General features: G+C 52.4%; 1 protein-coding gene across 1 annotated transcript; it reads left to right on the forward strand.

The window, feature by feature from the left end:
• Window positions 1-3,184: 3,184 nt before the first annotated feature.
• Window positions 3,185-23,599, forward strand: LOC136558636 (aryl hydrocarbon receptor-like). The gene is made up of 11 exons (XM_066553226.1): window positions 3,185-3,225; window positions 3,303-3,490; window positions 13,381-13,487; window positions 16,747-16,836; window positions 17,729-17,837; window positions 18,077-18,207; window positions 18,805-19,007; window positions 19,093-19,202; window positions 19,853-19,994; window positions 20,727-22,293; window positions 22,405-23,599. Exons 1-11 carry the CDS (start codon window positions 3,185-3,187, stop codon window positions 22,558-22,560), a joined length of 2,844 nt encoding a protein of 947 aa, XP_066409323.1. The 3' UTR covers window positions 22,561-23,599.
• Window positions 23,600-27,912: the final 4,313 nt, after the last annotated feature.

Here is a 27,912-nt window from a genome sequence, read left to right on the forward strand (position 1 = left end):
AAGCTCAGCAGCATTGAAGGGTCTTGGTGGGAGGTGGAGTTGATGGGAGTGGAGGCATCTGGGGGATTTGGGCTTTCCAGCAGCCTCCCGGGGGAATTTGGGAGAGGTGGGTACCAGGCCATTTGTAACCTTTCTGGGATGCAGGGTGGGGGAGGTCCAGCCAAGCTCCCCTTGGGTTTGTCACTGGCTTGTCCTTGTCATCCTCTCCTCTGCTCCACAGTGCTGTGAGACAGAGAAGGGTGGGGGTTCCCCCTGTGGTTTTGCCAAAGCAGTGAGAAGGAAAGGCAGGGAGGGATGCTGTGACCACTGGCTGCCTCTCCACTTCAGACCCACCTGGTGCCCCTCAAACCATTCTTCTGCAGCCCAGAACACCCACTTTGTTGAATTCTCTTCCTTTTCTATAGATGTAACCTAAAATGTGAATGAATTGTTTTTTCCCCACCATGAGTGCAAAGTCTTGCAGATCCATCAGGGAAACGCACAAAAAAAGCAATGACTGGGGAGGGCAGGGATGATTTGAGACCACAATGACTTGCAACATTGGGTCAGAGAGATCAGAGTGCTCGGGGACATTCACACCTTCCCCTCATGCACCCATCACCCTGAGCATCACATCTGCCTGGCACACCAGTGTTGAGCATTTAGGGATCAAATTAAATCAGGTAGTTAGTGCAGGGCCAGCAGCAAGCCCACATGTCCTGGTGTAGTGTGGCCTCCTCATGGGTCTGTGCGTCCGCTCATGGGGCCTGGGAAAGGTCAAGCTCCTCTCTGCAGGCTGGGAGCAGAGCAATGCTGAAACATGCTGGACCACTCTGAGGTGGCTTCAAGGAGCACCTTGGCCGAGCAAGGAGTTGACTGGCCATGACCCAGATCCAAAAAGCAGCAGGATGGACTCTGCTTACCAGCCTCTGTTGCTCTAGCACCGGTGAGATGGTTTTGGGGGCGTACCAGGGGGTCCCAGTGCAGCCAGAGATGGGCCTTGGGGTGGGGGCACTGCTGCTTGGGGCTGTGACAGTCCCCCCCAGTGCTCTGTCACTGGTGTCTGATCTCTCTGTGCCTCGGGGCTGTACAGATAAAGTCTGTTCTGGTGGCAGCGTCTCATTTTCTGCTCTGTGATTTCTTTGTGCTGCTGGTGGCAGCCTGAAGGTGCTGGGGAGAAAAGAGCTTGTCCGGAGCCTCGCCCCTGTGTTTGGTGATGGATTAAAGGGCAATTTGCTTTGTGCTGATGTCTGTTTTGACCTGAAACTGTGAGAAACGACTGCTCACTTTCAAAATTTAAAAAGGTTTATTAAACTTTGACAAAAATACAACAAAGGACTACATACGGAAAAATTTGCAGCCCTGGGAACTGCCCTCGTGCATACCACATGGCTGGTGTGTCTTCAAGATGGGTGCTCAGTCTTTTATAGAGCACCCCTGGGGGTTGCATCAGCCAACCCTGGCCCTCCCAAAGTCTGTCAGTCAGCTCTTCTTTGCCATTTATCGGTGGAGACTGCTTTCTTGTAACTGGATTGGAGGTCAGGTGTTGCCATGCCTCACCCCCAAGCACCAAGCTTTTCCATTCCCAACTGCCCCATGCAAGGGGCACATGTGCAGCCTTCTTTGTACCTGTCCTAGACAGCCCAGGCTGTCTGATGGCAACAATACAGGGGGGAAAGGGAACTATGGGGAGAACAGAGGACATCTAAACTACAATAACATCACTACACATCACTAAAGCTTTTCTAATATTCACACAATAGTTATCCCTTAATTGCAACAGCCAATCATCTCATTATCCATCTACAGCAAAACCATGTCTCTCCATCTCTTCCTTGACTGAGCAAGCACTGGGAAAAGCCTAAGTCCTGGTGCTGGGTGTGTGACACTCTCATTGTCACTGTCCCCAGCTACTGTGGACATGCACGGCAGCAGAGGTGTGACAGTGTCTCCCCTTTGCACCCCCAAACTGCCCTGTGGGGTTGTGGGACTCGCAGGTAGGGTTGCACTTGGCATTGACACACATGGCTTTAAATATCCGACTATTAAAAATTATTACAGAGGTGCCTTTGCCCAAAATAAAGTGTAAAGGGCACCATATGCCAATGCCAATGGCATGGATTTTTATTTAACAGCAAACGTGAGGGTGGGGGGGGGGAGAGAGGGAAAATATAGGAGGGTGGAGAGAAAGTGACTGCAGACTACATCCATCGAGTGGTGAAGGGAAAGAGTCCAACAAACACCACATCCATGGGGTTTATATTCTGCTGAGGCTAGGTGAGAACATCCCCTGTACCTCTCCCTAGGGTGAGGAGCTTCACACTGGATAATACTGTGGGTCGCGGGACACCTGGGGACACTTTACACCTTCTGAGATGTTGCAGCTGTCTCTAAGGGAGCTGTAGTTGAATTAATTACGGCCCATCAGTCGGGATGGGTACCTTCAGCTTGTGTGTGAGTGGCCCCGGACTTGGGAACAGGAGTTCTCACAGCTGAGCCATAACGTGAGGGAGGACATTGGCACGATAAAGACCTACTCCACATCGCAGGATTTGCCTCTATCAGCCTCCTCCCTTACCCGCAAGCCTCAGGTGTGCGCCCTTCTGCACCTGGCAGGCGCTCTGTGCATCGCCGGGGAAGCACCAGCTGGATTGTTCGAGATGGATACCTTCAGCTTGTGTGTGAGTGTCCCCGGACTTAGGGACAGGAGTGAGGGAGGACATTGGCATGGTAAAGACTTACTCCACAACACGGCAGGATTTGCCTCTTACCAGCCTCTTCCCTTACCCGCAAGCCTCAGGTGTGCGCCCTTCTGCACCTGGCAAGCGCTCTGTGCATCGCTGGCCAAGCACCAGCTGGATTGTTCGAGCCATCGGCACCCACGGCCCAGTCCGCACCTCCCCTCAACGCCCCAAATCCCCACCCACAGCCCCTCCACGTCCCACATCCTCCTTCAGCCCCCTTCACCTCCTCGTTAACCCCCGCTATCCCTCCCGCCCATCACCCTGTCTCTCCGCCAGCTCCCACTCCCCCTTCAGCCCCCAAATCCCTTCTCAGCTCCATCATACATCGACCCCTCGCAGCCCCAAATCCCCGTCCATCCCCCGTCTCCCCCCTCGCCAGGGGCGGGCCGTTCCCGCTCCCATTCCCGCTGCCCCTGCCTCTCTCCCTGAGGGAGCGGCGCTCGGGCGCTGCCGGCCCGGCCATGTACGCGGGCCGCAGGAGGAGGAAGCTGGTGCCGCGGGCGTGAGTGAGGGCGAAGGGGCCGAGGGGGCCGGGGCAGGGCTGAGGGGTGCCCCCGGTAACGCGGCTGTGCCCGGCAGGACGCGGCCGGGCCCGGCCGAAGGCGGCGGCTCCAACCCGTCCAAGCGGCACCGGGAGCGGCTGAACCGGGAGCTGGAGCGGCTGGCGGGGCTGCTGCCCTTCCCGCCCGACGTGGTGGCCGGGCTGGACAAGCTCTCGGTGCTCCGCCTCAGCGCCGGCTTCCTGCGCGCCAGGAGCTTCTTGGGCGGTAAGGGATAGGCGCCTTCCCCGCTTCCCCTGCCGCAATTCCTGCCCGGAGCTCTGTGCTGTCCCTGCTCCCTCACCGCTGCCTCCTCCTGCAGCTGTGTCAGCCCTGCCGGGATGTTGTTGCACCCCGCCTCTCTCCAAAATTCTTCGTGGGTTTTGTTTTCCTCCACAGAGTATTTTTCACTTAGAATTTCTAGTGGTGAAGGGTTTTTTTTCCCCTACAGTTTCATGGGGTTTCCCTCACCAAAAACTTGTTTTCTTTCCCTCCCAGAATCGTGCTTTTTTTTTTCGCCCGTAGTATTTTGGGGGTTCCTCCTGACTTTCAGGAGTTTCGTGTCGATCCCGCCTCGAATTTTGTGGGATTTTTTTTTCCCCTCCTCGAATTTTGACGGGTTTCCCCCACTTCAATTGTGTTTTCCGCCCTCGAATGTTTGTGTCTTTAACGGCGTCAATGTTTTTTGTTTGGGTTTTTTTTGTTTCCCATTGAAATTGATTCCCTCCTTCCGCCTCGAATTTTGTGGGATTTCCCTCTTCTCCTGCAATTTTGGGTTGGGTTTTTTCCCCTCGAATTTTGGGGTTGGTTTCTCCCCTCCCCGTCCCCCTTGGATTTTGGGGCTCCCTCCCACCCTAATTTATTTTTTCCACTTCAAATTCTGGTGGATTTTACCCCCTCGAATTTTGTGTCGTTCCCGTCTTTACGCCTCTGGAATTTTGCCGTGCCCCCCATGAATTTTGTTTTCCTCTCTCCCCCGAGTATTTTGTTCTTTACCTGTCCTAGAATTTCATCTTTTTACCCCCTCATCTGGGAGCCTTTTCTTTTTGGGAATCTTTTATTTTCGGGAGCCGTTCTGCCGCCCTGTAATTGTGATTAAGAGGAGCCCTCAGGAGGGCACATTGAGATATCACTGGATTTTCCTGGTGGAGTAGCAGTGGCTCGAAAATGCTGCGTTTTCGAGCCACAGATTCACCGCAATTTCTCATTGAATATATTCAGCACTTCCCCCTCTGCCTTTCCACTCCCTTTTAACCCCACTTTAAGCACTGGCAAGTGGGTGGGCTGGGGAAGGAATGGCCTGGGAGAGTTGTTTGCCTTGCCGCACCAGCTCTTCAGGGAATTTACTGTTCTGAGATTGTCTCATTTGTTTTGGGTCCTTCCCCCCACTGTCGTTCCACCTGGTTTAATTCCATGACACCGATTTCCAGTTTGTCCGAGGCTGTGGGATGGCTTTGAGGCAGGTGTGGCAGGGGAGGAGGAGAGCTTCAGCCTTTCAGATGCAAGTAGAGATTGCAGACCGAGCTGAGTCCTTTGTGATGCTTAATACCAATTAAAAAAGAATCCTTAAATGGAACTCTGGGCAAGCTTATCAACAAAATAATTGATTTTAACTGACTTTATTTATCTATCCATCCTGCTTGAGTGATCCCTAAGAGAACATTTCAGGAAAGCAAGGACAAAACCTGGGATGTGCTGCCATGGATTGTGAGGAGAAACAGCTGGAGCAGGTCTCAGGTGTTGCCCATGATTGCTGACAGCAATTCACCCAGCAGGTGTATGCCAGCCCATCCCCTGCCAGAATAAATAAATAATCATTGATTTATTAATTATTAATTGGTTTAATAATTAACAGCACATAATGTTACTTCACCATCTCGATTTATGCATAGCTGATATGTGGGGAAGTTTGAATGGGCTTAAAGCTCTTTGAGCTTTGTAAGGATGTGTTTTTCCCGAGGACATGAGGATTTTTATTCTTTCCATAGTTTGAAGGGAGCTGTCCCTGCTGCCTTCCTGCCTGCACGGGAGCACCACTCAAGGCCTGCAGTTCAGTGACAGGAATCAGGGGATTTAAGGCTGCTCAGTGTTGTTTAATCTCTGGAGTGGTTTAGGATCATCAAGCGCTGCTTTTGCTGAGCAGGGTCATTTACCCAAGCAGACCCAAAAACATCCCTCGGGCTGTTGGGCTCTGTTGGTGGCTCTGCTGCCAGCCTGGTGCTGGCTTTCTGCAGGGCTTTGGGAGAGCAGCAGGCAAGGGCATCCTCTGTGTGTTTGTGGGCTGATTCCACCCCATTTTCCCCACTCAGATCTCTCCAGTTTAACAAAGCAGGAAGCAGCTCAGTGCCAGCTGTGTTCGGTAGCTCTGGGGGAGGCGGGATCTCAGCCAAGGTCTCCTCCTGATCCATGCCAGGTGGAAGAGGCTCCCTTTGTGATGGGGCAGCACTGCTGTCCTCTGTGAGATTCCCAGGCACCTCTCCCTTCCCCCATTGCCTGACTTGGCAATCCCAGGTTCACACAAGTGCTTCCTTGCCATGGAAGAGGTGAGCTTAGGAGGGGAGCGGGATCACAGGAGGGATGGAGACGTTGGGAGAGGTGTCCTGCCAGGGAGCAGGATATCCAGCCCATCTGACATCCATCCTGCTGGAGAAGCAGCACTGACCAGAACCCAGCACCTGGACCAGAAGGGCCAAAAGGAGCTGAGGCTGCTTCCGAGCTGAGGCTCCTATCCAAACATCAGTGCCAGCTGATTTAAAGGCTTGTCTGTCCTCCTTTCCCATCCAGGTTTCTTCCCCTACAGCAGTCCTCCCAAATGCCTTGTTTCTTATCTGCCTTGGTTCACAAGTATTTTTAATTCTCATTCACTACCTTGACCTTCCTCCCTTCTCTGCTGGAGGCTCTTTCAGCTCGTGGGGTTTGGTAGAGGTGGGACTGTGCTCAGGGCACCTCCCTGTCCCCTCCCAGCCCATGTGCTGCTGTCACCGCTCCAGGGGGTGCACAGCATGTCACGCCAGCTGTGTGCCAGCAGCTTATCCCGCTGGTGCCTGGCCGGGCTGCTCCCCTCTAATCCCTCCCTGTTCCGCCTCCTGGAGCAAGGGCCCAGCAAACGCTGCTGGGAGGGGAGGAGGGGTCCCTGTCTCTTTCACCTCCTTCACCCTCTGGAAAGGGGGAGAGCAGGAAAGGTGCTCCAGGGGGAGGTTTGCTGGCTTGCTCTGTGAGAGGATTTCTTACCAAAAAAAGAGCATGCCTCAAAGGCACCTTGTCGTGTGTCTGTCAGGTGCCATCTGTGTATCTTGGGCCACTTGAACTCCTGGTGGGAGGCCAGCTGGCAGATGTCACAGTGGTCAAGGGCTCACTTTAGAGAAGCATCTCTAGCAGTTTGTTCCTGCAGAGTGCTGGGAAGGTCGTCTGAGCTGTGCTTCCCATCCTATAGCAAGACTGGCCCTTCTGGTGTGTGAGTGTAGCCCCTGCTGGGCACTCACTCGTCCCTGGGTGTCCCCAGGGTGCCCTATGCCTGTCACAGCCCTGTGCCTGATGTTCAGTGATTCATCTGTGGGATTTCTCTCGATGCTCTGAATCACTTGTAGGGTTTATGAGCTGTAGGAAGAGGTCAGTCCGTGGTGCCAGGAGCTGCCTGTTTGAACCCCATAGCAATGGGCTAACCCTGCCTTGAAGTGGGAATCCTCGGGGATGCAGATGCACCTCTGCCTGTGTGCAGCATCCTGCCTGGCTCTCAGGGCAGCTCAGGTGCATCACTGGCTGGGAGGAGAGGGGGAAACACCTCACAGACTTTTTGGCTTGTTGGCTGCACGGTCTGTGATTGTGGGTCAGAGTTGTTCTGGGCTCTGTGTGGGTTTGAGCTCTGCATGGGTCTCTTCCATATGGAAGCTTAAGGTCGTGTATCCAGAACTTAAGCAGTTTTTCTCTCCCATGTATCTTTAAAAGATAACACTCTTGGGGATGTTGGGGGCTTAGGGATTTTCCCAGAGTCCTCTTAAAATCATTGGTGGCTGCTGTAGGATCAATGTGCAGCCTCTGGGCTCAGCCTCACCCTTTGAACTGCGATATGAACCCAGATTGTTATTGCTGGAGCTTTGGTGGCCCAAAAAGTGCCTGAGCTGCAGTCAGGTCAGGCTGGAAAAGTGCTTTTAATTATATAATTATTATAGGCTATATGAGTGTGCCCCTGAAACCTCTGCCTAGGGATGAGGGCTTGAGATGGGGTGTGTGGGACTAATGCTGCTCATCCCTTCACTTGTGAGCCTTCCCTTCTCCTGAGCCGTTTGTCAAACACAGCAGAGAGCTGTAGCAGCGAAGCCTGAGGGCTGGTTTAAGAAAAACAAAGCCTGGTCCTGTGATCACTGTGCTCTCTTAATTGCCTGGGTAACGAGCTGACCTCGGAGGAGCAATTTAAGGCAGAGAATTCTTGTGACTTCCTTAGGTAGGCAGTTTTCCTGCGGTGTGCTTTCCTTGCCAAGTGTTTTCCCCTGACTCTCAGGAAAGCAGCTGGTGGGAAGCTGTTGGGGCTCCCTGGGGCTCACAGCGGGCTCCTGGGGGCTGGCAGGGGAGCAGGACTGGGAAGAAACTCCAGCCTGAGGCTTTGGGCTGGGATGATCCTTCCTGCTCTAGTGGAAGGGGTCCCTGTCCACAGTAGGGGAGTGGAACCGGGTGGTGTTTAAAGTCCCTTCCAACCCAAACCCTTCTGTGATGGACACTAAAGCTCCTGAGGGAGGAGCACTGGGAGAGGGAGGGTTCAAACAGTTGGTGATGCTGCAGGAAGAAGGAAAATCTGGCAGGTCCTTGTCATCTTTGTCCTTGTTTAAACTCCTGCAGGTGCTTTTCTCCCTTTGAGACCCAAGTGACACAACCAAAAGCTACATGTAGCCAAGGCCTCCTTGCTTCTAGAAGTGCAGTGAGATCTTTTAAGAGGCCATCCATTATTAACCACGAGTGTGGTTCTTGGAGAGCAGGGCATCCACACCATTCAGGCAGGGATAAATAATGCATCTGTTTAATGAAATTTTTGCCAGCAGGGAACTGTGGCAGGTCTGAAGTTAAGTAAAACCCTGGTATCCATTATGAATTAACAAATGGAAAGTCAGGAACTATTTGCCAGTGGCTGGAAAATGGGATTTGAACAGCACTGATGAGAACCCAGCCGATGGTTCAGCAAGGCAGGGAAAAGATAGCTCTGTGGCCTGGTGTCAGCAAACCTGTGCCCACTTCCCTCACCATTTACGTTATGTTTTCTAAATTTCCAATATTTTCTCTCTTACTAACAATAAAAGTTAGGAAAAAGCAGTGTTGAGGGGTTATTTGATGTGAGCAGCAGAGCTGCAGGTCCCTCTGCCCATGAGCAAGGAGAAGCTGGAGAAGTGGATGGGAAAGGGAGATCTGGAGATGCACTTGTGGGAGTAGAGACTTTACTGTGAGGTAAGACCAGTTCTTCAGGGGATTGGCACAAATGACAGAAAGAGAGAGGTGGATAGAAGGCAGTTTTGTTAAGAAATCAGTCAATCCTTCCCCCAGAGTGGCTTGTGCATTCTGGGGTGTTTGGCAGAAGGTTTGTAGGGAGCACCACTACCAAAATCCTTCTTGGTCCCCCTTTGTCCCCACTGTCTGTCTGCTCAGACTGACCGTGGCCATGCAGATGGCCCAGCCCTCTCCTGCAGCTCTTGAAGAGTCAGGAAGCAGTTTGGTTTCCTTCTCCTTCATCAACACCTGGAGCAGGTTTGGGATAGAGTTGTTTCATTTTTCTCCTTTGCAGTCAATGGCTGATGGAAGCCCTGCTCCCACCAGGAGCTTTTGCTGTGTGAAGGGAAGGGGCCTGGGGGATATCCTCTCAAAAATGTTAATTCCTGCTTGGTGCTGCAGAGATTTCCCAGGTCTACAAAGCCCTGGCAGGTTCAGGAGTTCACTGGCAAGCTCTGTAGGCAGCGAGGTGTCCCTGCAGCACCACATGAAACAGATTCCCAGGCTCAGAAGCACCTGGAGATGGAGCTCTTTGTGGCCAAATAGCCTGCAGGGCCTGGCAGGAGCTGTTTCTTGGAGGAAATAGCATGAGAGTTGTGCAAGCCTTGCTGCTTTCAGGTGACCAGCTTCTCACCTTTGTCACCTCCAGCAACAAAGGTGTCGTATTTGAGGGGTGTTCTGATGAAGGCAGGAATGATGAATCTGACTCTGTGTTCTCAGAAAGCTAATTTATTATTTTATGATACTATATTATATTCAAGAATATTATACTATAGTAAAGAATACAGAAAGGATACGTACGGAATGCTAAAAAGATAATAATGAAAACTGCTGACTCTTTCCAGAGTCCTGACACAGCTTGGCACTAGTTAGCTAATGAATGAAAACAATTCACATCAGAATCTAATGAAACGATCTCTAAACACATTCCACATGAACAAAACAGAAGACAATAAAATAATTTTTTTTTTTTCTCGGAGTCTTCTCAGCTTCCTAGGAGAAAAATCCTGGGCAAAGGGATTTTTCCAAAGAATGTGAATACCACACAAAGGTGACACTGGTGGCCAGAGGGAGAGAGCTCAGGGAAAGCCACTTCTCTCCTTTTTATTCTTTTTTCCCTGCAAGTGCCTGTCCCCAGTTGTGCAGCAAGGCAAAGGCTGCACCTGATCTTGCTGTCCTGGTTGAAGGAGAGCCCTGTGCCTGGCGTGAATCCTGCCTTTCCTGGTCCCAGCTCCAGGCAGGATGCACGCAGCAGAGAGGATGTGGCGGTTCTTCCCCGGTTCCTTCTGCTCCATCAGCCTGATGTGCTGTGACAGTTCTGCTGAATTGCTGACCCCAGGGGCTGCACGGGGCTATTTATGGACACACAAAGCTGGGGGACACCGGGCGGGATGCCAGCCTGCTGCGGCCACAGCCAGGAGCCCGTCCTCTTTGGGGATCCTTGGCTGGCTCGGGCAGAAAAGGTGCTGTTTGGTGGTGAAGTTCATGGGGGAGCCTCCACTGGAATTCTGATTTATCCCTCGCACCCTGGTGGTTGGATCCTGTTTGGTGGCTGTCTTGGTTTGGAAAGGCAGGAGTCTGCTAAGGAAGGCAGGAGCCTCCCCTGAAATGGAGAAGGTAAACTCTCCCCACCCCTCTGAATTGCTATAAATTTGAAATTAAGGGCTCTCAGGCAAAAATATGGGAGCAGAAATAACAGTTCTTTAATAGGGGAAGGAAAAAAATAAAAGGATAAAATAAACAATGCAGTACAGTAGAACAACACTGACAGAGTCAGAACCCAACCTGACACCCTGTGGCTCAGGGTGTTGGTGGCAGTCCCATTGGAAATGTGGCTGCAGCCCTCCTGCAGTGTCAGGGCTGGTTCTGCTGGAGCAGGGGGTCCTGTAGAGAAGGATGTGTTCTTCCTCTGAAGATCCAGTGGAAGGAGAGGCAGCTGCTGTTCCTCTGGGGAATCCCGTGGAGAAAGCCGTGCTGGTGTCTCCAAAACCTCTGGATTATATCCGGGTAGCAATGCTTGGCTCCTCCCTCTGGGCGGAGCATCTCCCAATGGGATGTTACAGTTCTTATCAGCCATGCAGTGACATTCAATAGTCTGTTATCAGCAATGTCCCCTCCCGAGGGAGGTGTGAATGTGGTCACTCAAAGGCAAACTGCCCACTTGACAAAGGTAATCTGCCGTACAGATGGCAATGGAAAACAACTTGCATTGCAATCTTCAACGGTGGCAGACATCCCCACAGAGGACAGCAGGCTGTCCTCTGCTGTTAGTGTGTCTCCTCTGGCCCCACAGCCCAGATGCTGATAGCAAAGCCTGGTTTTAGGCAGTGGTTCAGATGAAGATTTCCGTTTGCAGGGATGATATCGAGCCATTAAAACCAGAGCCCTGAGCAGAGGGCAGCACCTTTAGCTGCTCTCCTGTCAGCCAGGTTTATTTTTATCTCTCACCTCCAGCACAGCAGGCTGGGAGCTCACAGAGGAGGACTGGAGACCTTTAATAATTCATAGCTCCCAGCGATCAGAAAAGCAAGTTGCTGGAAGGCTGCTGGCACAAACCTGCTCCTTCCACACCACAGGGCCCTGCCTGGGTGTTGTGGCCTCTCTCACCCCAATGGCCTGTCCCTCCCTGGGGTTTTATGTGTGCTCCAGTCTGGAAAGGGGACCCTGGTGTTGGGAGAGGGTGAGGGCACAGCAGTCTGGGTGTGTGTCCACCCCACAGCTGGCTTAGGCCCGACCCACAGTTGTACAAACACTGCTGTAACCTCAGTCCTGGTCTCAGCCCATCCCTGGCCAGCTCCTGAAATAGTCTGGGCAGGCTAAGCTGGAGGAGTTCTCCAGAGCTCCCAGAAGCAGGGGGATTGCTGCTGTGTCAGGTGTTTTTCTGTAAGTATTAGAACTGGGCTGTGCTTTGCCTTTGGTTACAGAGCAAAGTCGATCTTTGGGATGGTCCTGTGCCTGGTGGAAGAACTTTGTCCCCAGAGCCTGACTCTGGAACATCTGCCTTTTGCAGCATCTGAGATCCTTCAGGATCAGCTCTGTGCAGATGGAGGAGCTGAGTTTCAGCAGCTGCTTTAGCAAAGCCTAGGGAGAGCAGAGCCTGTTACAGAGCCTGGCTTTGTTTATGTGCTGATGGCTGTTGCCTGCTGACTTGCTGTCCTATTGCTTCCAGAGTCCACTTGTTGCTCCCATGGCCTTTGAGCATGGCAGCCCTCCTCCTGTCCGGGAGCTGGCAAAGGCAGATCCAAGAGAGCTCTTGCTCCCTCTGTGAGCTGGCAGGCCACAGTGGTGCTGCAGCTGGCATTTCACATCTTTCCTCCCAGATCCCAGTGGGAGCAGCAGGTTTACCAGCAGCCAAATGCTGTCCTCTGTCCTCGTGGTGCTGGCAAGAGGCTTCCCAGCTTTCCTGTGAGCTCCTTTGGATGGGCCTGTCATGCACAGGCTTGTTGCCATCTTACCCTTCAGTTTTTATCCACACCCAAATATCCCCAGGAACCGTTCTCTTGGGGAGTGCAGAACAAAATTTAGGGGCACATCCTTCAGTTCAGCTGAGTGACAGATTCCCCCATGCGTGTGGATTGTGCATGGACCACTATTGGATCTCGGGTGTCTGTGTCTGCATCCGTGTGTTTTCTGTGTTGTTTTTCTCCCACTGTGAGCTGTGGCTTGCCTTAATTTGGTTGAGTAAACCCACTGGGTTGCTGAACTGTAGCGAGACATTCACTGAGCTGTGTCCTTCAAAACGGCACATTCCTGATCCTGGGATTTGCTGCAATGCCTCCTGTGTAGGGCAGACTTCTGCTGCTGCTGCCAGCATGTGCCCAGGTGGTCAGGAAGGCCATGCTATGGCCACAAGGCCAGGGCAGTGACTGTCCCCTGTGCTGAGCATTGCTGAGGCCACGTCTTGAATCCTGTGTTCAATTTTGGCCCCTCACAGTGTGAAAGACATCGAGGGGCTGGAGCATGTCTAGTGAAAGGAACAGAGCTGGGGAAGGGTCTGGAGCACAAATCTGATGAGGAACAGTTGAGGGAGCTGGGAAAGGGGGTCAGCCTGGAGAAAAGGAAACTCAGAAGGGACCTTCTTGTTCTCCACAACTCCCTGGCAGGTGAGGGCTGGGCTCTGCTCCTAGGGACCAAGGAACAGGACAAGAGGAAATGGCCTCAAGCTGTGCCAGGGTATTGGGAAAAATTTCCTCACAAAAGAAGTCAGGCATTAAACCAGGCTGCCCAGGGCAGTGGTGGATGCACTGTCCTGGGAAGTGTTCAGAAGGCCTGTGGATGTTGCGCTTGGGCACATGGTTTGGTGGTGGTCTGGGCAGTGCTGGGGAATGGTTGGGCTCCATGATCTTTCCCCAGCTTTAATGATTCCATAATTCTATGATACTGATGCCTACCTGGCTTTAACTGCTGTTTACTTAGAGGATGTTAAAAGGGGGACAAAAGGAGTGGGCAGGAAAAAAACCCCAGACCGAAACAGTTGAGAGGTGGCGAAAGAAACATCCTGTTAAAGTCAACTCTTGTGAGAGGTGAAGCAAAGGGCTGTGACTGCATGTTGCCTTCCCAGCACTGTCCAGCTTGCAGCATTCCAGCTGTTGTGGCAGTGTGTTCCTGAAGCACTGATGTCCCTTCCTTCCCTTTTCTTGGTGCAGTTGCTCTGAAGAGTCCTGGTGCCAAGGAAGCCCAGAGGGATGGAACCTGTGGCACTGGACCAGCTCTGGGCTCAGCAGCAGTTCCAGAGGGTGAGCTGCTCCTACAGGTTAGTGCTCCTCACAAATGCCTTCACAGGATCTTCCTCTTGTCCCTCTCCCAGCTCCTTTGAGTTGTACCCCAGAACCAGGCTGTTCTTTCACTCATGGCAGGTGATTTGTCATTTCATACGGTGTAGCTCACTGTGCTTCTCACCGGGCAGAAGTTTAAGACCTCCAAAGGTCCCTAGGGCAGAAACTGTTGCTTCTTCCCTGCTTTTCCCATTATTCCTGGAAAAAGTTGCCATTTTAAAATAGTCCATATGTAAGGAACATCTTGCTGGATTTCTGAGCATGGTGATTTGTATTTTCTGCTTCTCTGTCTTCGTGTCTAAGTGTGTCAAAGGTACAAAGTGAGAACCAAGCTGAGCAAGGTGCTTGAGTGCAGTTTTCACCATGGGCACACTGATCCTGACTCGAGACTTGTGACCAAACACTGATGAAAACAGGGAAGAAAACATCATGGGAGTCTCCCCTGATTTTTAGGAGGTGATGTGTGATACAGACAGGTGCTGATGGGCTGTGTGCTCATCCCTTAAACACAGGGTAGGTGGGTGTATCCCAGGAGCTCTGGTTTTCCCTAGTGCACTTTTTTGGTGATGCTGGAGACAAGGCTGGTGGTGCTGCAGCTGCCATGGTTTGTTCAGAGGTGCCAGGAGGTCCCCAGACTGTGCCCAGAGAATGGGAAGAGGTCACGCTCTGGCAGCACGAGGTCCTGCAAGGACACAGGTCTGCCATCCCCTGCCTGGCACCTGGCACGGGCTGTGGCACTGTCCCCTGCCCTCCTGGCTGTCCTCCAGCACGGGCTGAGCGTGCTGAGCAGCCTCAGCTCCCGTCCAAGCGCTCACTCAGCACAAAGTGTAATTACTGTCCTGCCCTGAGAGCTGAGGATCTCTGTGCCTGGTGGGAGAAGTGCTAAAGCCAGCCTGGTTAATAACCAGAAACCTGAGGGTTTTCCCTCAGGATTTAACAAAAGTGCTCAGCAGGGCTTGCTGGGGGCTGATGTGCTGCTCATCAGCTCCTCCCACAGTTGGGTGCCATCCTTTTGGAGGTACCAAACTGCATCTGAAAAGCAGATGGTGGAGCTCTCTCAGGGTCTACCTATGGGACCCTGGGTGTGGGAGGAGCTCAGAATCTGTCTCTGTACCCCCCCACGGAAACAGTCCTCCATACTTATAAACATACTTCCACCTGTTCTGTCACCTCTGATGGCCAAACTTCCTTTGTTTCTTGGTCTGCTCTGATTCTTCCCCTTTCTTCCTCTGAAGCTGCTCAAAGGGTTAAAGTGCATTTGGCAGCACTAATTAACCTCTGCAGCAGATTCCCACACACTGAGATCAACCCCAGTAAATAGAGAGAGCATTTGTGCCTGGAATAAAGGGAAGGAGAGGGGGGAGAAACTCTGACCTGGACAATGGAACAGGAGTTGGCAGCAACAATAGCTGGACTTGGCTGGGACTCCATGCCAGGCCCTAATTAATGCTGATGTCTGTACATTATGAAGTGGGGGAAGCAGGCCAGGGCTGGCTACTGTGGCTTCCCTGCCAGGTCAGTGGTACAGGATGGTTTTGGCTCTGAAAAGCCACAGGGCCCAAACTGCAGGAGCCCTGCCTTCCAGAGAGGTCCTGCTTCGTACTGACAGTGTCCCCATGAGGATCTGTTCCCCTTAGGGAGGGGTGGCCACGTGGTGGTGTCAGGGCAGTGAAAGCTCCTCAGCTTCTGGGAAGACAAACCAATGATTTTCATGGGGTGTCACTGCCTTGGCTCTTGGGCAGCACCACGGGCTGGAAGGTGTCTGCTGGGTGACTCGGGATTTTCAGAGCTGGGGACACTGAGACACAGAGCAAGCTGGGCTCAGGGAGTTCTGCTGTGGGGCTATTCTGAGCCCTGGCAGGGGCATGACAAGGTCTCCAATGCCCTGGGCTCTGTGCACAGAGGCTTGTAAGGGTTGGTGCTGTGCCTGTGGCACTTGAGGGTGCTTCCCTGGATCCTGTCAGTGCCTGTGTCAGCAGTGTCCTGCCTGTGGGCTCCTGCAAAAGAGCTGCATCCCAAACTGGTAGGGAAGCTCCTCTGCCCCTTCTAGTCTTCCGCACCAGTAAAGGACACTGTCATCCAGCACCCTGGTCCCTTCTCATGTGTTCTGTCCTGCTGTGGGGTTTTTAGCTCGGGGAAAACACCTAAATTACTTCCCCAATTTATGAAACTGGTAGCAATGAGCCCCTCTTGAGTAAGACAGAGGCTCTGATCAGCTCAGCCTATTCCTGCCAGGAAGCCTGGTGCTCCCTTGAATATTGACTTTGCAATCCTGGAGCTTGAGGGGTGGATGGAAGGGCCAGTGAACTGTGAAATGTCTAAGTGTGCAACATTAAAAATGCAATGGAAACTTCAGATTGATGGCTGCATTTGCTCTTCTCTGTGGGGAGGGCTTGGGGCTTCAAATCCACACAGGCACAACAGCTTTGGGTATTTATTTTGTGAAAACAGAGCACAGCATTCAGCCTAAGGGATGTGGGGTCTGCATGAACCAGGCAGTGTTCCAGAAGAAGTGATCTTGGAGGTGGTGATCTTAGAGGGATTCTCCAACGTAAATGATTCTGCGATGTATTGGCAGAAAGGAAAGGGTGGTCTGGGGTCACCCAAGGATTTTGTAGTTTTCCCCCAAGTTCGGGCACCAGACTCAGCCTGAATTCCCTTCTGCTTTGGAAAAAACTGGCTTTTCAGAAATCAAGATCGTTTTTGCTGCAATTTCAAATCCAAACCCTTATGCTTTAGCTTTTGGCCTTCCCATTTCCACTGGTTAAGGCCTTTTCAGCATTGGCCACCTTGAGGAGGGAATGGGCAGCAGAGACAACACCTTCCTTGGCCTTGCTCCTTGCCCACAGACAGTCCAGGCATTCCATGGTCCTTCTCCAGGCCTCTCCTCTAGAATCTGGGATGGCCACACACGACTGCCAAGGCCCTCAAGGCTGTGAATGGACCTGTTCCTGATGGTGTCCACTTTGATACTGCAAGAAGTTCAGAGGCTTTTATCTGCTCCCTGCACAGGATGAGGATAAATGTCCAAAGCTGAGCCTGAGTCAATGCTCCCAGGATGGAAGCACAAGTTTCCATCAGTCTGGATTAGGATATTCCCAGGCAGCTATGTGGAAGAGCTGCATGAGCTCAGAGAGGCCATCTGTGGTGGCTCAGCTGCCTGCTAGCCAGGCTTTGGGTGTCCTGCTGTAGAAGTGAAGTGGTTGTGGCCTGTACCTGCTGATCTCTCTCCTACAGGCACTCAATGGCTTTGTGCTGGTGGTGACATCAGAAGGGCTGATATTTTACTCTTCGCATACAATCCAGGACTATCTGGGATTTCACCAGGTTGGTGGGACTCTGACTTGCTGTGGAGAGCCAGTTTTTCCTTGGTGGTGGTGAATAGCCCCAAGTTCCCTGCAGGGAGGAGGCTCTGCAGGGATCTCAGGCTCTCAGGGACTTGTCTGGGGCTTTTCCTTGGGAATTTGGACCCCGTGTTGCCAGACGTGGTCACTGGTAGGTGACAAGGGACTTCATCAGCCCATAGATACTTTCCAGCAGCCATGCTGATGGGCCTTCGTGGGGTTCATGGCCATGGGGAGATGTCTGGGGTTCCTTGCCCAGTTTGCCTGGGACACCCACTCAAATCCTGGTAAATCCCACAGGGCTCCAGCACTTTGGGCACCCAGGTTACCTGGAGGACACTAGATCATATTTACAGGGAAGTGGGACTTACCTGCACTGCTTCAGCTACTGTGCTTTGGTGTCACCCACACACAGCTGCCTGTCCCCAACACCTGGGGTAGATGGCACCTGTCCACCTGGGCACAGGGAGCAAGTCCCAGGGCATTGTTCTCTTGGGAATAGTGTAGGGATGGGGTGGCCTTGCTGCTGTTATGTTCCCAAATCCATGTTTTCATCTAGTTTCTTAAGTCAGCACTAGGATTTTGACTTATGGGGATGTCAGAGGTGAGCTGTATTGGCTCTTTAAGCTTCTCAGGGGAGGAGGTCAGGCCCAGCATGGGCAAGGAGTCCTTAAAGCCAGATGTGCTGTCTGTTCCCACCAACATCAGTTCTGGGGGAAAGTTTCCAACCTCATTTAGCCAGGGACCCATTTGAGCACCAGGGAAACTGGGTAAGATAAAACCAGCTGGGGCCATGACGGGCTGTTCCCAGGTGGGACATGAAAACTGGCCCTGGGGACAGGCTGCAGAGCTTACAGGTGGCGTGTCCCCTCCAGGCAGATGTTATGCACCAGAGTGTCTTCGAGCTGATCCACACCGAGGACCAGCCGGAGTTCAGGCGCAACCTCCGCTGGGCCCTGGACGCTGGTGAGCCCTCTGCAGCAGGTAAAGGCAGGCTGCCATCCTGGGTGGCACCAGGGCTCCCCAGGGATGCTGGGACCCCAGCTCGCTGTCACCACTTGCCCCCACGTGGCTCAGGCCATGGCTTCGTTCCAGTGTTGTTGCTTTCCCCCCCAGTTTCTGTTGCAGTGCTCTGCAAACTGCTGCAGTGCCCAGTGCTGGGCACCTCCAGCCCTCGCTGGGGTGAATCCTTACTCAATTCTCTCAAGCCCTCTCTTCCACAGCAGGGAAGAGTCTTAGCTCTTCTGCTGTCATCTACAAGCCGGATCAGCTGCCCCCAGAAAACTCCTCCTTCCTGGAGAGGAGCTTTGTGTGCCGCTTTCGCTGCCTCCTGGATAATTCCTCCGGCTTCCTGGTGAGTATAGACCCTCCACAGCAGGAGAGGGGCAGGCTCACCACAGAGGGTCACACCAGCACTGAAACCACCCCCTGGAAAGATCCCATGCTCCTTTCTGCCATGTGCAGCATTTGCCTGTCTCAGCAAGAGACTTTCCCTGTTTTTCATAGGTTTGGCTTGTACCTACAGCCTCTCCTTGTGAATTTTGTTCCTCTCCTCTCAGAAATGCTGAATCTTGAGCAATCAAGTGCTTTTCTCCCGTGTTTTGGTTTTTCTGTTAAAAGTGTGTCTTAAGATCAAGTAGGTGGTGGTCATCCCTCCTTCTCTCTGCACTGGAGAGCACAGGGTGCCCAGGGAAGCTGTGGCTGCCCCATCCCTGGAAGTGTCCAAGGCCAAGTTGGATGGGGCTTGGAGAAACCTGGGATAGTGGAAGGTGTCCTGGCCCATGGCAGGGGGATTGGAACAAGATGATCCTTAAGGTCACTCCAAACCCAAATCATGCTGTGATTTGATGATTCTGTTCACACCAACTCTGTAGACAGACATCTTCCTTTCCATGTAGCTCTCTTCCTTCTCACTTTTCTGCATGACACGGAGCTTTTCTTCTCTTCCCAGGCTTTGAACCTTCAAGGCAGGCTGAAATTCCTTCATGGGCAGAATGAAAGGTCTGAAGATGGCTCTGTCCTGCCCCCCCAGCTCGCTCTGTTTGCCATCTCCACGCCCCTGCAGCCGCCGTCCATCCTGCAGATCCGAACCAAGAACATGATCTTCAGGACCAAGCACAAGCTGGACTTCACCCCCTTGGCGTGTGATGCCAAGTAAGCAGCAGAGCTTTCAGTGCTCCATTCCTGACATCCCTCCCAGCCTTGCCCATGAGCTCAGTGTGCTCTCTGTGTCTCAAAGGGGGAAGATCATCCTGGGCTACACCGAAGCAGAGTTGCGGATGTGTGGCACGGGGTACCAGTTTGTCCACGCTGCTGACATGCTGTACTGTGCTGAGAACCATGTCAGGAGTAAGAGTCCCCTCCCTGGTCCCTTGTGCGCTGATGAGTGGGCTGGGACTGGGGCAGCTCTGTTGGCTGCTCTGTCAAGCCCAGTGGCTCTTTCCCCACAGGATGCTTTGCTGTGCTGCTCCTGTTGCTGCAGGGAGCTCGGTGTGGAGTGCAGCGAGGGGTGTTCAGCTGTCCCCTGTGACCGTGTTCACAGGGGTCTTAGGATGAGGGAAGAGACAAGGATCTGACTCCATGTTTCAGAAGGCTTGATTTATTATTTTATAATATATATTATATTAAAACTATACTAAAAGAATAGAAGAAAGGATTTCATCAGAAGGCTAGCTAAGAATAGAATAGGAAAGAATGATAACAAAGGCTTGTGGCTCAGACTCTCTGTCCAAGCCAGCTCACTGTGATTGGCCATTAATTAGAAACAACCAACATGGGCCAATCACAGATCCACCTGTTGCATTCCACAGCAGCAGATAACCATTGTTTACATTTTGTTCCTGAGGCCTCTCAGCTTCTCAGGAGGAAAAATCCTAAGGAAAGGATTTTCCATAAAAGATGTCTGTGACAGTCCCCTGTGCCTGCCAGCCACGCTGCTGCTGTTTCCAGCTGGGAAGGGCAGCGTGCTGTGGTGGCAGCAGTGGTGCTTCCTCCGGCAGTGATGCAGACGGGCGAGAGCGGGCTGACCGTGTTCCGGCTGCTGACCAAGGACAAGCGCTGGAAGTGGGTGCAGGCCAACGCCCGGCTGGTCTACAAGAACGGCAAACCCGAGTACATCGTGGTCACACAGAGACCCCTTGTGTACGTGCTGGGCTGGCTCTGGGATGTCCTGAGCAGGGCAGCGTGTTGGGTTTGTCCTTGCTGCTTGCGCCTTTGTTGCTGCAGCTGTGGGATTCTGTGCATGGTGCTGTTCAGCCGCATCCCCATCTGCAAGGCCACCCCTCAACAGGGGTGATGCTTGGTTATGCTGCAGATGTTTGGTTTTTCTCTGTGTGTGTGTGTGTGTGAATGCATGCTGGCTGGAGCAAAGGGGCTTTTGCTTGCAGGGATCACAACTGCCCATTGCAGAAGCACTTGTGTGACGGTGTTCACAGGGGTTTTCAGGTGAGGGAAGAGACGAGAATATTGACTCCATGTTCAGAAGGCTTGATTTATTATTTTATGATATATATATTACATTAAAACTATACTAAAAAGAATAGAAGGAAAAATTTCATCTCAGAAGGCTAGGTAAGCTAAGAATGGAATGGAAAGGAGTGATAACAAAGGCAGCTGGCTCAGACAGAGAGAGAGAGAGCCAGCTCTGCCATGACTGGTCACTAAATCCAAACATCCACACAAGACCAATCACGGATCCACCTGTTGCATTCCACAGCAGCAGATAACCATTGTTTACATTTTGTTTCTGAGGCCTCTTAGCTTCTCAGAAGGAAAAATCCTAAAGAAAAGGATTTTCACAAAAGATGTCTGCGACACACTTGTGGGGTGGGTTTGTGCACGTGTCAGCCACAGTGTCCTCTTCCTGCCCTGCAGAGATGAAGAAGGAGGAGAGCACCTTCGGAAGCGGTCCATGCATCTTCCCTTCACCTTTGCTACAGGAGAGGCACTTCTATACCAAAGTACTCATCCTCTCCCAGGCTTCCCTGACCTTTTCCAGAGCAAAGGGAAACTCAGCAAGTCCAAGAAGCCCTCCTGCAGCCATGTAGGGCGCTCCCAGAAGAATGGCATTGACCCCAGGTCTCTGCTGGGTGCTGTGATGCAGCAGGACAAGGCGGTGTACGCCTCCCACTCAGCTCCCATTCCAAACCCTTTCAGCAGCACTTTCCAGCTCAAGGGTGTGTCCTTGCCAGGTGCAGGAGGGGATGCCTGGAGTATGGGCACAGCTCCAGCTTCTTCAAGGGGCAACAGCCTCCAAGAGAAGCTGCTGGATTTGCAGCAGGAGGACCCTCTCTTGGCCACCATGGACTTGCTCTCAATTAAGAGTGACCAGAGCTGTTCCAACGAGCTCTTCAGTGCTCTGGAGGGCCTGAGCTTGAAGGCTGGGGACTTGGAGCTCCTGCTGCTGGATGAGAAAATGGTGATGGTCAGTACGGACCCAGACCAGTCCCCATCCCTGAATAACAGCCTGGCCAGCAACCAGATTCTCTCCTATGTCCCCAGGCCTCCAGTGGATGGGCATGAGGGAGGGCAGCAGGTCTGTCCCATGCCAGACAGGCCCCCCAGCCTGCAGGGAGGCCCTGCTCCGTGCCACATGGAGAACAAGGACTCGGGCTGCCACCTGGCACAGCATCCAGGGCAGCCTCACTCTGCCCTGGCCCAACCCCTCACACTGCTGTGGGAGCAGCCCCTCAGTGCTGTGCCAGGGCTGCTCCCACAGCTGGCTGAGCAGGAAGAGCTGTCCAGTGGCTCCCAGTGGAGACCATCTGGGGAGGAGACTGTGCTCCACTCCTTCCAGCTAGTGCAGGGTACCCCATGGCACAGGACCCCCAGCTCAGCCCCGGGAGCTCCCTGCCTGCAGGAGCCACCCGGGGCCCAGCAGCTGCAGGGAGACTTCTCAGTCGTGCAGCCCCTCCAAGAGGATGTCCAGCAGTCCTTCCCCCTGCCCAGCCAGTGCCAGGACCACGTGGCACCACCCAGCCAGCCCAGGCACCATCACTTGCTGATGAACGGGGTGTGTGGCCCCTGCCCCAGCTCTTCTCCACACCCCAGCCCTTGGCAGGACTGGGTCTGCCCTCTGCTGCGGGCTTCAGCTCAGCCTGGCCTTCATGGCTTCAGCAGAGACGGGATCTCCCAGCCCCAGGGCTGCCAGGGCCCCGGGCCTGGCCTGCCCCCACAGCCGTTTAACCTGGATGGATTGTGCAGCCTGGATGCTGCCAGCACTGGGAACTCCTCCTGGGAAGAGATGGCTCCATACCCCAGGTTTCTTCCCCCTTTCTACCAGCTGGTTCCCGAAAGGCAGCTGGGCTCTGTTCTTTCTGTGCCCCAGCACTCCTCTCCCAGCTCAGCTGCAGGGCACTTTGGGAGCATCAGCAGCCCTCTGGAGACACTGAATTCCTATGGGACACGTGGCTCTGCGCGGAGCCAGGAGGGCAGGCACAGGGTAAGGGCCTTGCTCCCTCTGGGTCTCAGTGTTTTCTGTGCTGGGGCTCTGTGCAGGCAGTGCTAATAACCCCCTGCAAAGCTCCTCACCACTGTTCTCTCTCTCTCCTAGCCCCACAGCGGCTCTGGTTTGCCCAGCTCTCCCGTGGGACTGCCCCAAGACCATCCAGTGCTGGGGGGAAGCCTGGCACTGCCCTGCCAGCCTCAGCCCCGGGCAGAAGTGCTGCCAGATCCCCCTCACACCTCCAGGGGGGACTTCTATCTCTAGGAGAGACAGGAATGGACAAAGCAGGACTTTTCCCTGGGGAAGGAGCTGCCTTCAAGCTGCAGAAAACAAACCTTCCCCGCTGCTGGGCGCATCCTGACGGTGCCATTGATGTTGGTTGCTTTGGCTCACCTGGGGATTTTCTCAACTTCTCACCATCCTGCTCCCTGTGCTGGGGTGTCCCTGGCGTGGGGAGGGACAGCAGCAGGCAGCAGGGCTGGAGGACAGATTTCCCAGGGCGCTGGAGTAGGCTGAGCTGTGGTTGTCATCCCATGAGTGGAACCAAAGCTTCACCAAAGCTTGGTATTTACGTGCATGATCCAGCATGGATACCAGCCTCATGAAAACCTGTCCTAAAGAAAGACACAGAAAGGTTTTCACCTCTGGTATTAAATTTCTTGCCATCCCTGCCAGGTACCTGTGGCTGTGGCCATGTTGTACAGATTTGTTGCCTGTTTTATATGGAAAATGAGCCCTGTGTGGTGTTGTTGTGCTGCTCTGGTCCTTCCCCACCCCAGCTTTCCCTGTGTCCCAGGTGTTCCCTGTGTTTGCGATCCAGGTTAGAGCTCCTGTGGCAAACACCCTGGGCTTTGCTGTACTGTACAAGACATGCTGAGATTGGCTGCTGAACTGATTTTCTCTGAGTGCTGGCCTTAGGTACCCTCAGACTTCAAGTCTCAAAGTTTTCAGTTAAAAACCAAAAATTTCAATAAGATAAAGAAAATAAGTATAATGCTACCTAATTGTAAGTACTGAAAGAATGATGTTTTCCCACAGGAAAAAAAACCCCACAGCCCATATGTGTGTATATAAAATGAGTTGACAGATTTATTTTTATGCCACTCCAGTGGAAGGAAAAAACAACCTCTTACCATCCCAAAGCAGCATCCTGTGGAATGGGATGAAAAGGTTGTGTAAAGATCAGAAACACGGTGACCCTTTAAGAAACCTGACGAAGCTCATCCCTCCTCCTGCTCGCCCAGCTTTGGATTGGTGTGAATTCCTCTTGGTTTTGTTTCAATAAATGGTTTTGGAGCTCCTCTCTGATGTTTCCCTTGCTGGTTGTGTCTCTTCCCAATCTGGAGCACGTCAGGGTTTGCTGGCCTGCAGCATTGGAGCTCAGGCCTTTCCACTGGTGACCTGAGATGGAATGGGTTGGATTGGAAGGGATTCTGAGGAGCACCTGGAGCCTTTGGCATGCACAAAGTCCACCTGTTAGCTCCTGCCATGGATGTTTGAAAGGGATTGAGAAATCTGACAGAGAAGGGTAAGTGTATTAAAAAAAAAAAAAGTACAATATTTATATATTATAGTAATATATCACATGTATGCATATAAAGTTGCATGTAGATATATTGAAATATAAAGTATGTGTATTTATAAAGTGTCTGTATGTAGTTTCTAGTATGTAATAGAAAACACCTTTTAAGACAAATGAGCTGATTCTTTTCCCCTGCACTGTTTTTCAACCTGGAAACTAGAAAAAACACAGGTTTCTTTGTTCTGAATACTGAATTGTCCAACATTCCCACCCCTACCTGACACCTGCTTTTTCTTAGCAAAACAAGGCAGTTTTGTAACGTTTCTGAATTTTTGTTGGAGATACGCTGGGAACGTTTGATCTTTTATGGTTTCTGTGCCCTACTCTGCTTTCTCCTCCCTGTTCCTTCAGAGGAGTTGGCTCTGGGCAGCACCACCTGTGCTGAGGGGGATGGAAGGATGGCACCAGAGCATTCCTGGGACTGCATCTTGGTGCCTTCCAGCTGACTCCAGATGCTGAGCACAGCCTGCCCACTGCCAGGCTTCCTCCTCGAGCCAGGTCCTGGATGTGCAGGCAACCATTCTGTGACCATCCCTGCCCTGATGGGTTTCTCCTCTTCCTTGCCATGCATCTGCACAGCACCACGAGCTTCCCTGCAGCCCTGCTGGCTGTGTCACCAGGGCTGTGTTTCAGTGAGCACAGCGTGGGTTTCTTCAGCATTGTGTCTGTGAGGCCTGTGAAGCACAAGCCATCATTTCTGTGGAGGGAGGTGCTCTGCTCCTGGCACATCCATAATTTATGCCCATCCTCATGGCAGCTGCTGCCTGTCTTCCCCTGGGCCTCGTGGCATTGATTGCTGACACACCATGCTGGCCCAGGGAGCCTGGCTGAAGAAAAACTCCCTTCTGCAGCAAGGGAGATGCCTCTGTTCATCACCCCAGCATCTGCAGCCTGCCCTGAGCCATGGTGGTAAGAAAGGGCAGCTGTGCATTTATGCTCTGGTTTGCACATCTGGAGGGAGCACGGTCCTATGGGGCAGATCAGTCCCCAAGAGCTGGATGAGGCCAAGGAAGGTGTGAGGAAATGTGACAGGGCTCACAGGAGTCTCAGGTTGAGGGAAGAGATGAGGATCTGACTCCATGTTCAGAAGGCTGGTTTATTATTTTATGATATATATTACATTAAAACTATACTAAAAGAATAGAAGAAAGGATTTCATCAGAAGGCTGGCTAAGAATAGAATAGCAAAGAATGATAACAAAGGCTCTGTCTTGGACTCTCCGTCCAAGCCAACTGACTGTGATTGGCCATTAATTAGAAACATCTAACATGGGCCAATCACAGATGCACCTGTTCCATTCCACAGCAGCAGATAATCATTGTTTACATTTTGTTCCTGAGGCCTCTCAGCTTCTCAGGAGGAAAAATCCTAAGGAAAGGATTTTCCATAAAAGATGTCTGCGACAAGGAAAGTCTTTGGACAAAATCATAGAATATCCTGAGTTGGAAGGATCACTGAAGTCCTGGCCCTGCACAGGACAGCTCCGAGAATCCTGTGGTGTGCTTGGGTTTGGGGATGTTTGTGCAGCTGTAGGCTCAGCTCCATGTGGGAAAGGGCAGGAAGAGCTATGGTGCTCCTTGCAGCAGGGTAAGATGCACGTATGGAGGGGCAAGAGGAGGAGAGCAGAGGGCATTTATTGTTTGCCTCTTTTCCCTTTCCCTTCCTGCCTGCTGTGTTCCCAAATGTCAGCCAGGACAGAGGCCTGTGAGACACAGCCTGCAGCAGAAGGGGGCTCCTGTCCTGAGCCAGCTGGGAGAGGTGACATCTGGTACTGTCTGAGAGCCCCAGTCCCCAGCTGGCATCACAGAGGCCACGATGTCTCCCTGGGCCCCAGGACAGCAGAGAGCAAGGTAAATATTTCTCTAGAAGCTCAGCCTGGTGTTTGCCCACACCATGGCCATGCACCATGCATTGCAGCTGGGGGCAGGAGCCCTGGGCAGTAGAGCAGAACACGCTGTGGTGGCTCCTGCTTTAAACAGAGATGAAGGAGCCCGTGGGGAGGTGGTGTTTGTTCACTCCCAGCCCGTGTCCTGTTTGCTGGCTGCTCCTCAGTGCCACTGATGAGCTCCTGCTCTGGGCCAGAGGAGAGCCATGGACCGGTGCTGCAGCCTGGCTGGGGATACCTGGGACAGCAGGTGTGGAGTTAACCAGTGTGTTCCTGAAGAATAGCTGAGACACGTTTCACCTTGCTTTAAATCATTTTGAAAAACCAATTTGGACAAATCATAAAGCCTCTTAATAGGGGGGCACTTCAAAACATCACTATTGGAACTCCCACTGCAGAGTTGAGTGGCCAGCCATCTAGACAACCTTCTGTGCCCATGGTTTTCAAGTACAATGGACTTTAGATAGCAGTCGTCTGCCCAAAAAATTATATTTGTGTATCTTTTTGTTAAGTCCAAAGACTTTCCAAGCCTGGCTGGAAAGATCTAAAGAATGATGAAGCACATCAACCATCATCCTGGGGTGAAGGACCAGCACATGGCTAGCAGGTACTGGAATAATGGCATAGCTATTGGTGGTGTTATCATCATCATAATCAGATATTGTTATCATTGTTATTTTCTGGACCTAGGAGAGTTTGATATGAATGGGCCAAAACTGTCTGTTTTGTTTGATAAATGTGTGTGCCTCAAAAAATAATCTCAAATCTAATGTGAAGTCTCAGACTCGCAGAATGGTTTAGGCTGGAGCCTCAAGGCTCATCCTGCTCCCTCCCCCCACCATGGGCAGGGACACCTCCCACTGTCCCAGGCTGCTCCCAGCCCTGTCCAGCCTGGCCTTGGGCACTGCCAGGGATCCAGGGGCAGCCACAGCTGCTCTGGGCACCCTGTGCCAGGGACTGCCCACCCTCACAGGGAGGATTTCTTCCCAATATCCCATCCATCCCTGCCCTCTGGCAGTGGGAAGCCATTCCCCCTTGTCCTGTAACTCCAGGCCCTTGTGCAAAGTCCCTCTCCAGCTTTCTTGGAGCCTTTTTAGGCACTGGAAGGCTTTAAAAGAAATGTTTTTAGCTCCCATTTAATTATTTTACACTGAAACTTACTTCAGTTTCCTTGGTGGGTTTGGAAAGGTTTACATTTTATATTCCTTACCTTCTGCTGACATATCCCTGCCCCTTCTCGTGACAGGGGCTGTTGCTCTGCAGCTGTGAGGACTCCTGCCCTTGCTAACAGATGTACCATTGTTACTACATTGCTGATGTCTCCCAGATGCCTTTCCACTGAGCAGAGGAGTGTTCCAGGGCTGTTTGGTGTCATGGTGTCCCATCTCTGCTTTAAATTTTGCCATCCTTCCCAATCCTTAATTCCCCTTTTCCTGGCCAGCTGTGGCTGCTAAACCCTCAAGTGGTTGCTAAACTCTCAAATGCATCTAGGAAGATTTCCAAGCTCTACAGGTGGACCAAGTGTCACCTCTACCTTGCCCAGTGCTCTGTAGTGGTGCTGGGTTCCAGCCCCAGCTGTTGCAGCCATTTCTGGTGGGTTTGGCTCTCCTGAGGAACAAGTGTCTTTTTCGAGCTTGCCCAAGAACAGTTTGCACCTCTGAGCTTTTTGCTGCCTCCTCAGAGGATGTTTCATGCCAGAAACCCTCTTGGCTTGAGTTTGAAATGCCTTCAGTATCAAAAATCCCAGCCTAGGCTGATGGTGGCCGAGCCACACAAGGGGAAGGGAGCTCTTGAGGGAGAAGAAAATCCCTTTGCACCTTGGCCCTCTGCCCTGTCCATAGCTGGGATTACCCTGCAGAGAGCAGAGCCTGGCAGGGAAGGATCAGACAAACAAGCAGTGGGATGTCTGCTCACAACGTGGAGGAGCTCAAAGGTGGATTGAGCTGGGCAGCCCAGTGTGGAGAGGGGCACTGTGAGACAGGGGAAGCTCAGCCTTCTCTTGCCCCTCAGCAGGACTGAAGTTCCTGCAGCGAAGGAGGCTTTGAAGAAACATGGAAGGGAGGACAGGCAAGGCTGTGGCAAGCTGGGAGAGGAACAGGCCAAGCATTATCTGTGCTGGCTGCGCTCCCGTGGAGGTAATCTCATCGT

Source organism: Molothrus aeneus, chromosome 7 (assembly GCF_037042795.1).
Source record: "Molothrus aeneus isolate 106 chromosome 7, BPBGC_Maene_1.0, whole genome shotgun sequence".
NCBI classification, from domain to species: Eukaryota; Metazoa; Chordata; class Aves; order Passeriformes; family Icteridae; genus Molothrus; species Molothrus aeneus.

Bases quoted from the DNA above. Each gene is read 5' to 3' on its own strand.
- LOC136558636 (XM_066553226.1), top strand. From the start codon at position 3,185: ATGTACGCGGGCCGCAGGAGGAGGAAGCTGGTGCCGCGGGC. The intron at 19,008-19,092 runs GTAAGCAGCAGA...TGTGTCTCAAAG, and splicing joins CCCTTGGCGTGTGATGCCAA to GGGGAAGATCATCCTGGGCT. The intron at 19,995-20,726 runs GTACGTGCTGGG...CCTGCCCTGCAG, and splicing joins GTCACACAGAGACCCCTTGT to AGATGAAGAAGGAGGAGAGC.